Source organism: Pristiophorus japonicus, chromosome 1 (assembly GCF_044704955.1).
Source record: "Pristiophorus japonicus isolate sPriJap1 chromosome 1, sPriJap1.hap1, whole genome shotgun sequence".
Classification (NCBI taxonomy): Eukaryota; Metazoa; Chordata; class Chondrichthyes; family Pristiophoridae; genus Pristiophorus; species Pristiophorus japonicus.
The window spans coordinates 227,608,349-227,621,965 of NC_091977.1; the positions used below are offsets into that span (position 1 = coordinate 227,608,349).

At 47.5% G+C, this 13,617-nt stretch overlaps 1 protein-coding gene across 1 annotated transcript in view; it reads right to left on the reverse strand.

The window, feature by feature from the left end:
• trpm3 (transient receptor potential cation channel, subfamily M, member 3) overlaps positions 1–13,617 on the reverse strand; it is a 223,540-nt gene that overhangs the window by 46,437 nt on the left and 163,486 nt on the right. Inside the window, exons 19-20 of the mRNA XM_070887456.1 lie at positions 3,043–3,294; positions 124–298 (exon numbers count right to left, since the gene is read on the reverse strand). Coding sequence (XP_070743557.1) covers positions 124–298; positions 3,043–3,294 — 427 coding nt within the window. The remainder of the gene's footprint in view (positions 1–123; positions 299–3,042; positions 3,295–13,617) is intronic.

Genomic DNA, 13,617 nt, shown 5'->3' on the forward strand with positions numbered 1-13,617 from the left:
CACGATCACTCACGGTCCCTCACATGCACACACGATCACACACACACACACTCATGATCACCACGTCACTCATGATCACTCACGGTTACCAACGCTCATGGACGGTCACCCATGGGCACTCACGGTCAATTTGGTCAGCAAACACTTCTCCATAGATCATCCAGTAGGGCATGTAGAAAATGTTTCTCGCCAGCCGCCAGGAAGGATCTTCGTTGGGGTGAAGAATCGCTTGTCGTGCTACTCCGAAACTCATTAAAATCACCAGCATGATGATCACAAAATACATCATGTCGATCATCTGAGGAGCAGTGTGAAAAACGAAGGTGGGTTAGAAATCTAGGAACATAGGGACAGGAGGAGGTCATTCAGCCCCTCGAGCCTGTTATGCCATTCAATTAGATCATTGCTGACCTGTATCGTAACTCCATCTTACCTACCTTGGTTCTGTAACCCATAATACTCTTGCCTAACAGAAATCGATCGATCTCAGTTTTGAAATTTTCAACTGACCCCCAGCCTCAACAGCTTTTTGGGGAAGAGGGTGCCAGATTTCCACTCCCCTGGTGTGAAGAAATGCTTCCTGACATCATCCTTGAATGGTCTGGCTCTAATTTTCAGGTTATGCTCCCTTATTCTGGATTCCCCCACCAGAGGAAATAGTTTCTCTCTATCTAATTATTTAATCATCTTAAACACCTCAATTAGATCCCCCCTTATTCGTCTATACTCGAAGGAATACAAGCCCAGTCTAATTTAACCCTTTTATCTCTGGTATCATTCTGGTGAATCTACGCTGCACCCCCTCCTATATATCATTCCTGAGATGCATGAATGGTTAGTATAGCCAACAGAACTTAATAACATGGCTTTATTTTATACAGTGGTGCCTTGAAGTAAGGACACAATTGGAGCAAAATTGCGTATCGCCGCTTTTGGGGGGCGGTAACTTTGGCACGGTGGGACTTCCTGCCCTGGCGCAGAAGTCCCACCCCACGACCTAAATTTGGGTTTTGCCCCTGAGAGGAAGTAAAGCGCAATGTTGGGCTCTCCACTTCCCTTGGGGGCAGGTCTGGGGCACTAATCTCGGCCTCTCCACGTAGCGCTGACGCGAGCACAGAGCCCTCCCCTTCCGTTAAAGGGGAGGGCATGCTGTGAGCTCTACAGTGGTTTTGAGGAGCCTCAACTCTGCCTCTGGGGATGCGGAATGCCGTGGCTGCAGCCTGGCATAGAAACGGAGTGCCGGGCTACACCACTGTGGAACAGACCCCCCCAAAATACAGGATTGATAGATCCTCTCAGTTCTGGCATCATTATTTGTGCCTTGAGCTGAATTTGAATACAGAGACAACTGACTAAGTAGCATATTTATTTTATCATTTTTTCAATCATCCTGACATAGGTTTCACCTCGCGAGCGAAGTGCGGCTAGGTTCGCGATATTGAGGCTGGTGCTGACATCGCCTGCCGTGACCTCACAGTGCGCTGGCCGACGGGGCAAAAATGGGCCATGTGGGGCGAAAACGGGTGGCTGTGCGTGGCGATGACCTAATCGCCATAGGCGCTGCGGCCTGGGGCGGTACCGGTTTTGCGCCTCTGCTAACTCCCGCACAAATTCACGGGAGTCGGTAGCGCCCCTCCCTCCCCCCAGGCGAGAACAGTTTTGCACCTGTTAGCACTCACTGGGGGCACTAACGGGAGTCACAAACCATGTAAATTTCTCCCCCAAAGTCTATGGGGCCGAAATTCAGGGTCTCAAAGAGACCTGTTAACACCTGTTCAGATCAGGGATTTTTCGACCTAGACACGATCCCGCCTGATTCTGATGACCACCCAAAGTGAGCCATCAGGGGTTGCATCGCCAGTTTTATTGCACAAAAAAGACTTACCTTCCGATATTCACATCCATCCATCGATCCTCTGCCGCGTGGTTACCCCGACAGGTTTTTCTGCCATAGTGAGTGCGGCCTGGCAGCACGGTGGCCCTTAAAGGGGAAGGCCCACTGCTGTGGCCACAATGTAAAGATTTCCCGATCGGCCGGCAAAATATGGCCCCCGGGTTTGTCCGGGCTGCCAACGGGCAGCCTGACACTCGCTCTTGGATGCCAGGCCGCTGGCCCGACCGAAACCCTCCCTGGTGGCCCAGTGGCTGAAGATTTAAAATAACAGAATCTCTCCTCTTTAACGGAGCGGAGAGAGCTTGGTGACGCACATGCGGTGTGACGTCACTATTACTCCACCGCTGATTGACAGTGGCGGAGTTTCCGTCTGACCGATTTTCAGCCAGTCAGCATGCCTTTCAGTCTATACCCACCCCTAATACGAGTAATTTCCTGTGGGACTTTGAAAAAATTTCAAAGTTCTGAAAATGGCTATTCCGAATACATTGGAGCTCCCAGCGGTAAGTACCACTCTAAAAATCATCGTGCACCAGCTTTCTTGTACACCTGAATTTTGCCCCCTATCTATTTATAAGCAAATTAGGATCAGTGAACATTTTTCAAGTTTCATGCATTTACATAGAATTACATAGAATTTTACAGCACAGAAAGAGGCCATTCGGCCTATCTAGTGTTTATGCTCCACACGAGCCTCCTCCCACCCCATTTCATTTCACCCCATCAGCATCTCCTTCTATTCCTTTCTCCCTCATGTGTTTTTCTAGCTTCCCCTTAAATGCATCCATGTTATTCGCCTCAACCACTTCCTACGGTAATGAGTTCAACATTCTCACCACTCTCCGCATAAAGAAGTTTCTCCTGAATTCCTTATTGGATTTATTAGTGACTCTCTTATATTCATGACCTCTAGTTTTGGACTCCCCCACAAGTGGAATCATCTTCTCTATGTCTACTCTATCAAACCCCTTCATAATTTTAAAGACCTCTATCAGGTCGCCCCTCAGCCTTCTATTTTCTAGAGAAAAGCGCCCCAGCCGGTTCAGCCTTTCCTGATAGGTATAACCTCTCAGTTCTGGTATCATAATTTGTGTCTTGAGTTGAATTTGAATATAGAGACAACTGATTAAGTAGCTTATTCATCTTACCATTTTTCCAATCATCATGACATAAGGCCCCAGATACTTGTTGACCCCGAAGATGTCTAATAGGCGAATGTACCAGTAAATGATGTCAACGCAGTAGATGACTCGGCCATAGCTCATGTATGGCTGCTCCTGCAGCCGTAGTACCATCCCAACAGAAAAAAGCAGGATAGCCATGAGATCGGTGATATTCCAGTATTCCTGCAGCCAGACCTTCACCTTCTGCAACAATTTTCCAGGCTCTGACATCAGGATCTGATCAAGTCAAATTACTGTATCAATTCAATGGAAATAATCAAAGGAGCAAATAATGGCGTTCTGGTTGGGCAGCTTTAAGCTGTATCGAAGTAAGGTTCTACAGAGTAAGAGCATCCAAGTTGCTCCCAGGCCTTAGCCATTCATGGGTTGACCATCGGTGATGGGGGGAGTGGAAGTGGAGAGGCAGGGGAGAGTGAATGTCAACATACAGTCAGTAAATGTGTCAGAGGGTTGATTCGAGCCATGTAGTGCTCGGCCAGGGGATAGCACAAAGGAGAATGGAAGAATAATCATTCAAAAATAGGCTCAAATTACAAAAGAAAGTGGTTGGAAATATAGATATTATATACTTGACTGTTCTGGCAGCTCCTGTACATCTGGCTTGTTTGCCCATAATTAAAAGACACCACCAAAGACTACAGACAAATCCATAGTAGTTTAATGAGCGTTTCTGATACATTCTCCCAATTGCTGTGCTTTTGATGAAATTTTCATATTGCCAATAACTGGGGAGATGCTACTACTAATGTTATTGACCCTGAATTTTCAGTCGGAGTCTTCCCGCGGGGAAATGTCTCCGATCCACAAATAAAATGCCCGCTTACCTGGTGGTCCGGGAGGTATGGAGATTCGTGCTCCAGGTACCCGCGGGAACAGGCCCACATATCCCAGGGGTGCAGGTGGTTCGCAAGCGCCCCTGGAAGCATGTGGGCCAACCCGGCCAATAAAAGAAGGGAATCCCCATTCATGCTTATGGAGATTCCATATGTACAGAAATCCCATAAGTATGAATGGGAATACCCCCAAAATACATATACACATTAAATAAATTAAAAAATCATTACAAATTTAAATGAATTAAGATACAATTTAATTAAATATTTAAAACAAAATTGTAATTTTTTGAAAAATAAATTTGCTTTAAAGGGATTAAAAATAAATCTACCTTATGGTACAGCTTTGTTAATGTATAAATGATTGATAAAAATGTATTTTAATGTTTTGTTAAATTCTTACGCTGGTAAAAGCATGCCTTATGCCTGCTTTTACGAGGCGTAAGAATTTCACGGGAATTCGCTGGGCAGAAGTTGGGCAAATAACCCAACTCTCCCCAGGTGAATGCCCTTTTCCTGGAGATGCGTTGGATCTGTCAAGAACATTTTTGGCAGATCGCAATTTCCGGATTTTAACGCATGCACTTCCCGCGTGAAAACTCAGAACTTACGTGGCCCTTGCAGGCACGTGTGCCCCTCGTATGCGCTTGTAGGGGCCGCAAATTATGGGCCATTATTATCGCCAATTCTGGCTTCTAGAACATCTGTGATTTCCATCACTCCACCATTCGCGGCCATGCCTTCAGCTGCTTAGGCCCTAAGCTCTTGAATTCTCTCCCCAAACTCTCTGCCGCTCTACTTCTCTCTCCCCCTTTAAGAAACGCCTTAAAAACTATCTTTTTGACTGAACCTTTGGTCATCTGCCCTAAAATGTCTTTATATGGTTCGGTGCCAATTTTTGTGTTTGATAATGTTCCTGTGAAGTGCCTTGGGACATTGTACTATGTTAAAGGCGCTATATAAATGTAAATTGCTGTTGTTTTTGTTAACTTAATTTCCACATGCCTGTAACTGCACAATGAATTACCACTGGTTTTCTAATTGCCAAGTCTTGTTAACAGGGAGCTACCAATAGGGGCACAGTGATGATGGCTCTAACTAGTTAGCAAAAGTGGTAACAGTGACCATTCCTGCTGGCCCTTTTTGTTTATGTCATGTTTGTATGTTTGGGGTTATTAGCCACCAGGTGGCGCGACTGTCGGAGGTCATTGGGCTATATGCACGTGTGTGCGGCCCAGGTATAAAAGGCAAGCCATCATGTAATGTATTCACTTTGGGCCCGAATAAAGCAGAACCAGCTCCGTACCTGTGTTAGTTTACAGTATTCAGCCTATTGAGTTATTACATACATAAAGTTATTACATACATAACATTTGGTGATGAGGTCACTTAAGAACCTTCGTATGCAAAAATGAGCACAATTGGAATTCTGGAGACATTCGTGGAGGGAGAGGACCGAGCAGATTTTGTAGCTCGCCTGGACCAGTACTTCGTGGCCAACAAAATGGAGGAACCCACTGACGCAGTTAGGTGCAGGGCGGTCTTCCTCACAGTTTGTGGTCTGAAAATCTATGGACTCATAAAGAATCTTCTCTCACCTGCAAGTCCAATGGACAAGGACTATGAGGAATTGTGTGCTCTGGTACATGACCACCTCAAACCAGAAGGCATCATCATCTCACGATATCGATTCTACGCGCATGTTCGTTCTGAGGGCCAGGATGTGTCGGAATTTGTTGCCGACCTAAGACGTCTAGCTGGACCATGTAAGTTCGAAAACGTGTTGGGAGACATGCTGCGGGACTTCTTTGTAATCAGCACCTACCACGAGGTGATCCTGCGTAAGCTACTGGCGGTGGAGACGCTGGATTTGAGCAAAGCCATCACAATTGCCCAGGCATGCATGACGATGGACAAAAACTTAAAGCAGATACCATCGAAAAATCAGAACTCGGCAAGTACCGTAACCAAGATTGTATCGTCGTTTGGCAGAGCTGCGTATGGCAGGGCCTACTCGACTGCGTATGCGAAACCTGTGGCTGCCCAAAGTCCGCCAATGGGAATGAATCCGATTTCACCGTGTTAGCATTGTGGGGGCAATCATCGGCCTCATCAGTATCAGTTTAAACAGTACATTTGTAAAGGCTGTTCAAGACTGGGGCATCTCCAGGGCATGTGTCCGCAACTGAGCAAGCGTGTTGTGACACACCACGTGGAGGGTGATGACCAGTATAGCACGGATCCTGATATGCAATCCGAGATACCAGAGGAGGAAGTGTATGGACTGTATTCGTTCCTAACAAAGGGCCAACCGATAATGATTAATGTGAAACTTAACGGTGTGCCGGTACCAATGGAATTGGACACAAGTGCGAGTCAATCAATAATGAGCCAGAGGACATTCGACAGGCTGTGGGACACTAAGGTTATGAGGCCTAAGCTGAGTCCTGTCAATGCCAAATTGCGTATGTACACTAAAGGTGATTGGCAGTGCAGTAGTCAAGGTGTCGTATGATGATGCGGTTCATGATTTACCATTATGGATTGTTCCAGGCAATGGTCCAATGCTGTTCAGCAGAAATTGGCTAGAAAAAATCAAATGGAATTGGAACGATATCAAAGCGTTGTCGTCGTCAGATGATACTGCATGTGCTCAAGTGCTGAGCAAGTTCCCCTCGCTGTTTGAACCAAGCATTGGCAATTTCACGGGAGCCAAGGTACAGAGCTACGTGGACTCGGATGCAAGACCCATCCATCATAAAGCTCGGGCGGTTCCATACATGATGAGGGAGAAGGTCAAAATCGAACTGGACAGACTCCAGCGTGAAGGGGTCATATCACCGGTCAAATTTAATGAATGGGCCAGCCCCATTGTTTTCGTGTTGAAGAATGATGACACTGTCAGGATTTGTGGAGACTACAAAGTTACGATCAACCGAGTTTCGAAACAGGATCAATACCCGTTACCAAAGGCTGATGACCTGTTTACAACGCTAGCCGGGAGGAAATCGTTCACTAAACTGGATCTGACGTCAGCCTACATGACCCAAGAGCTGGTCGAGATGTCGAAGAAAGTTACATGCATCAGCAATCATAAAGGACTGTTTATCTACAACAGGTGTCCTTTTGGAATTCGTTTGGCTGCAGCCATATTTCAGAGGAACATGGAGAGTCTACTGAAGTCCGTCCCTAGAACCATCATGTTCCAAGATGACATCCTGGTCACAGGTCGTGACACCTCCGAACATCTGAACAACCTGGAAGACGTTTTACATCGTCTGGACAAAGTGGGACTCAGACTGAAACTTTTGAAGTGCGTCTTCATGGCACCGGAAGTGAATTCCTGGGGAGGAAAATTGCTGCTGACGGCATCAGTCCTACGGACTCGAAAACCAAGACCATCAAAAATGCATCCAAGCCTCAGAATGTGACGGAGCTGCGTTCGTTCCTTGGTCTACTCAACTACTTCAGTAATTTCCTACCCAGATTGAACACTTTATTAGAGCCACTGCACATGCTGCTAAGAAAAGGCGACCACTGGGTTTGGGGTGAGTCTCAAGGTAGAGCTTTTGAGAAAGCTACTAATCTGCTTTGCTCTAACAAGCTGTTGGTACATTATGACCCGTGAAAACGTCTAGCATTGGCCTGTGATGCTTCATCATATGGAGTTGGTTGCGTGCTCCAACAAGCTAACGAGTTGGGTAAACTACAACCTGTTGCGTATGCTTCTAAAAGTTTGTCAAAGGAGGAAAGAGCCTACGGCATAGTAGAAAAAGAAGCAGCCTCCTGTGTGTAAGGGGTTAAAAAGATGTATCAGTACCTGTTTGGTCTTCGGTTTGAACTGGAAACAGATCACAAGCCACTCATTTCATTATTTTTGGAAAACAAAGGTATCAATACCAATGCATCGTCTCGCATCCAGAGGTGGGCGCTGACATTATCTGCCTATGATTATATCATTCGCCATGGACCTGGCACCGAGAATTGTGCCGATGCACTGAGCCGTCTGACGTTGACCACACCGGAGGTGGAGACGTCACAACCTACAGACCTACTGTTAGTCATGGATGCTTTTGAAAATGAAGGAACCCCTGTCACGGCTCAACAAGTTAAGACCTGGACCAGCCAGGACCTGATATTATCGGTTGTGAAATGTTGTGTCCTTAGTGGTGATTGGTCTGCCATACCCAAGTAAATGGGTGATGAGACCAAACCTTACAACTGTCGCAATGACAAACTATCCATTCAGTCAGATTGTTTACTGTGGGGTAATTGTGTTGTTATGCCTAAGAAAGGCAGAGAGAAATTTGTACATGATCTACATAGCACTCATCCCGGTATTGTCATGATGAAAACCATTGCTAGGTCTCATGTATGGTGGAATTGACTCTGATCTGGAATCATGTGCGCCTCAGTGCAACATTTGCATGCAGCTAAGTAAAGCACCAGCGGAATAGCCGCTGAGTCTGTGGTCGTGGCCATCCAAACCATGGTCCAGGATCCACATCGACTTTGCAGGTCCCTTCCTGGGAAAGATGTTTTTAGTTGTGGTGGATGCATATTTCAAGTGGATAGAGTGTATAATCATGTCATCCAGTACATCCACAGCTACCAATGAGAACCATCGTGTCATGTTTGCCACTCATGGTCTGCCCGACATTGTTGCAAGCGACAACGGACCTTGCTTCACTAGTCTGGAGTTTCAAGAGTTCATGAAACTCAATGGTATCAAACATGTGAGATCAGCACCATTCAAAACTGCATCTAATGGTCAAGCAGAGCATGCTGTGTGTTATGTATTTAACCCTTTGTAACCTGCATCACAACTGACCACCAGAGGGCCCACCTGTTGGAGTCCCAAGGGATCCCAGCATCCCTTGGGAGCACAATATATAAACAAACCACCCACGAGGTACCTGCACTCTGGAATTGTAATAAAGGAGCTAAGGTCACACTTGCTTGTTACACACAGTACTCAGCCTATTATGAGTGTAACAATTGGCGACGTGGTAACGAACAACTGTGCAAAAATGCAAAGAACAGTTGGCATCCTGGAGAAGTTCTCAGAAGGGGATGATTGGGAGGCCTTCGTGGAGAGACTCGACCAATGCTTTGTGGCCAACGAGCTAGAAGGGGCCGAGAATGCCACCAAACGAAGGGCGATCCTCCTATCTGTATGTGGGGCAACAACCTATGGCCTCATGAAGAATCTCCTGGCCCCGGCAAAACCAACAGAGAAATCCTACGAAGAATTGTGTACGCTGGACCGGGAGCACCTAAATCCTAAGGAAAGCATTTTGATGGCGAGATATCGGGTTCTATATGTGTCAACAATCGGAGGGCCAGGAAGTGCCGAGCTTTGTCGCTGAACTAAGGCGCCTCGCAGGACATTGAGCGTTTGAGGGATTCCTCGAACAAATGCTCAGAGACTTTTTCATACTGGGCATTGGACATGAGACGATCCTTTGCAAACTGTTGACTGTAGAAACTCCGATTCTGAGTAAAGCCATAACGATAGCCCAGGCATTTATGTCCACCAGCGACAACTCTAAGCAGATTTTGCAGAACAAAGAAGTCACGTTGGTTTTGAGCAGAAATGTACATGGCAGAACGTACACGCCGGCTGCTGTGTCACGGCCTCAATTGACCCAGTGTCCACCATCATCTGTTAATGAGAGGCAGTTAACACCCTGTTGGCGCTGCGGAGGTGATCATCGGCCCCATCAATGCCACTTTAAGCACTATGCTTGCAATGGCTGCAGAACAATGGGATACCTCCAATGAATGTGCAGGCGAGCTGAAAATTCTGCAAACCACCACGTTGCAGAGGAAGATCGATCCACAAGGGATCAGACTGAATTGGAAACTCGTACTGAGGAGCAGAAGTGTACGGGGCACACACGTTCACGACGAAATGCCCACCTATTATATTGAAAGTTGAACTGAACGGCATTCCAGTATCTATGGAGCTGGACACGGGGGCAAGTCAGTCCATAATGAGTAAAAAGGCCTTCGACAGGCCGTGGGGAAAGAAGGCACACAGGCCCAAGCTCAGCCCTATTCACACTAAACTAAGGACTTACACCAAGGAACTAATCCCTGTAATTGACAGTGCTGAAGTCAAAGTCTCCTATGATGGAGCGGTACATGAACTCCCACTATGGATTGTACCAGGGGATGACCCCACGTTGTTTGGCAGAAGCTGGCTGGGGAAAATCCGCTGGAACTGGGACGACATCCGAGCGCTTTTGTCCGATGACGACGCCTCATGCACCCAGGTCCTAAGCAAGTTCCCATCGTTATTCGAGCCAGACATTGGAAGCTTCTTGGGGGCAAACGTGTCCATTTGGTTCCCGGTACGCGACCCATCCACCACAAGGCACGGGCGGTACCGTACATGATGCGTGAAAAAGTGGAAATCGAGCTGGACAGGCTGCAACGCGAAGGCATCATCGCGTCATGGAATTCAACGACTGGGCCAGTCCGATTGTCCCAGTACTCAAGGAGGACGGTACAGTTAGAATTTGCGGGGACTATAAAGTAACGATTAACCGTTTTTCGCTGCAGGACCAGTAACCGCTACCCAAGGCAGACGACGTATTTGCGACCCTGGCTGGCAGGAAGACGTTCACCAAGCTGGACCTGACCTCGGCCTATATGACGCAGGAGCTGGAGGAGTCTTCGAAAGGCTTCACCTGCATCAACACGCACAAAGGTCTATTTATCTATAACCGGTGCCCGTTCAGGATTCGGTCGGCCGCGGCAATCGTCCAGCGTAACGTGGAGAGCCTGCTAAAGTCGGTTTCTTGCACAGTGGTCTTCCAGGATGACATATTGGTTACTGGTCGGGACAGCATGGAGCACTTGAAGAATCTGGAGGAGGTTCTTAGTCGGTTGGATTGCGTGGGGCTCAGGTTGAAACGCCCGAAATGCATTTTCCTGGCACAGGACGTTGAATTCTTAGGAAGGAGAATCACTGCAGACGGCATCAGACCCACCGATGCCAAGACGGAGGCCATCAAGAACGCGCCGCGACCACAGAACGTGACGGAGCTGCGGTCGTTCCTGGGACTCCTTAACTACTTCGGTAATTTCCTACCCGGGTTAAACACCCTGCTAGAACCCCTACATGCGCTACTGCGCAAGGGAGACAACTGGGTATGGGGTAATTCACAAGAGGCTGCCTTTAAGAAAGCCAGAAACTTATTGTGTTCTAACAAACTGCTTGTCCTGTATAACCCATGTAAACGATTAGTGTTAGCTTGCAATGCGTCGTCATACGGGGTTGGGTGTGTGTTACAACAGGGTAATGAATCGGGGATTTTGCAACCAGTTGAGTATGCATCCAGGAGTTTGTCCAAGGCCGAAAGAGCCTACAGCATGGTTGAAAAAGAGGCTCTGTCGTGCGTTTAAGGGATAAAAAAAATGCACCAGTACTTATTTGGCCTCAAGTTCGAGCTTGAAACTGATCACAAGCCGCTCATATCGCTATTCTTGGAGAGCAAAGGGATTAATACCAATACCTCTGTCCGCATCCAAAGATGGGCGCTCACGCTGTCAGCATACAACTATGTAATCTGTCACAGCCCGAGCACAGAGAACTGTGCAGATGCTATCAGTCGGCTACCATTGCCCACCACCGGAGTGGAAATGGCACAGGGCACAGCCAGCGGACTTGCTCATGGTCAAGGAGGCATTTGAGAACGAGAAGTCCCCCGTTACAGCCCGCCAGATGAGGACCTGGACCAGCCTGGATCCATTACTGTCCTTGGTAAAAAAACTGTGTCCTCCATGGGAGCTGGTCCAGTGTCCCAGTGGAGATGCAGTAAGCGATTAAGCCATTCCACAGGCGCAGACGAGTTGTCCCTGCAGGCGGACTGTCTTTTGTGGGGCAATCACGTGGTCTTGACCAAGAAAGGCAGAGACACATTTATTTGCGAACTGCACAACACCCACCCGAGAATCGTAATGATGAAAGCCATAGACAGATCTCACGTGTGGTGGTCTGGCATCGATTCAGATTTAGAGTCATGAGTACGCCAGTGCAACACTTGCTTTCAGTTGAGCAATGCACCCACAGAGGCACCACTAAGTTTGTGGTCATGACACTCCAAACTGTGGTTGAGGATCCATGTAGACTATGCGGGCCCATTCCTGGGAAAACTGTTTTTGGTTGTCGTGGACGCTTACTCAAAATGGATTGATTGTGCAATAATGTCTGTAAGCACATCCACGGCCACCATTGAAAGCTTACGAGCTATGTTTACCACGCACGGCCTGCCTGATGTCCTAGCCAGCGACAATGGGCCATGCTTCACCAGTGCTGAATTCAAAGAATTCATGACCAGCAAGGGGATCAAACATGTCACATCTGTCCCGTTCTAGCCCGCATCCAACGGCCAGGCAGAACGAGCAGTTCAGACATCAAGCAAAGCTTGATACGCATGTCGGAAGGCTCCCTGCAGACCCGGTTATCCCGAGTACTGCTCAGCTACCGCACCAAACCCCACTCAGTCACCGGGATTCCCCCAGCTGAGCTACTCATGAAAAGGGAGCTTAAAACAAGGCTCTCTCTGGTCCACGCTGATCTCCATGATCACGTGGAGGGCAAGCGGCATTAACAAACTGTGTACCATGACCACGCAAATTTATCATGCGATATTGAGATCAATGATCCTGTGTTTGTGCTCAATTATGGACATGGTCTCAAATGGCTCGCTGGCACGGTCACAGCCAAAGAGGGGAGTAGGGTGTTTCAGGTCAAACTGACCAATGGACAAACGCACAGAAAACATTTGGACCAAATTAAATTGCGATTCACCAACAGCTACAAACAACCCGAAGAGGACCCCACCAACTTTGACCTTCCAACACACACACAAGTGGCAACTGACTTCATGGTTGGCCACGAAACTGAACTCATCATTCCCAGCAGCCCGGCAAGGCCGGCTGCCCAGCAGCCCACTGAAGAAATGACCAACCCAACCACACCAACATTTGTACCGAGACGATCGGCAAGGGAGTGCAAAACCCCAGATCGTCTCACCTTGTAAATAAATGTATTGTTGACTTCACGGGGAAGTGATGTTATGTATTTAACCCTGTGTAACCTGCAGCATACCTGACCACCAGAAAGCCCACCTGTTGGAGTCCCAAGGGATCCCAGCATCCCTTGGGAGCACAGTATATAAGCAGGCCACCCACGAAGTACCTGCACTCTGGAATTGTAACAAAGGAGCTAAGGTCACACTTGCTCGTTACACACATTACTCAGTCTAACCATTTATTATGAGTGTAACATTGTCCAAACCATCAAGTAGAGTATGAAATGTGTAACTCAAGGATCACTGCAGACTCGCTTGTCACGCATATTGCTTAGATACAGGACAACACCCCATACGCTTACCGGGCTCCCCCCTGCTGAACTATTGATGAAGAGCTCGCTTTTGTCCACCCTGACTTGAATGATCGTGTTTTATACAGACATAAAAGTCAGCAGTGGTATCATGATCGTGCTGCTGTGTCACGTGACATTTCTGTTAACAATCCTGTGTATGTACTAAATTATGGTCAAGGTCCCAAGTGGATCGCTGGTACTCTTACGCCAAGGAGGGTAGCGGAGCGTTTATTGTCAAGCTCAAGAATGGGCAAACATGCAGGAAACATGTTGATCAGATAAAGCTGCGGCACACGGATGAACCGGAAC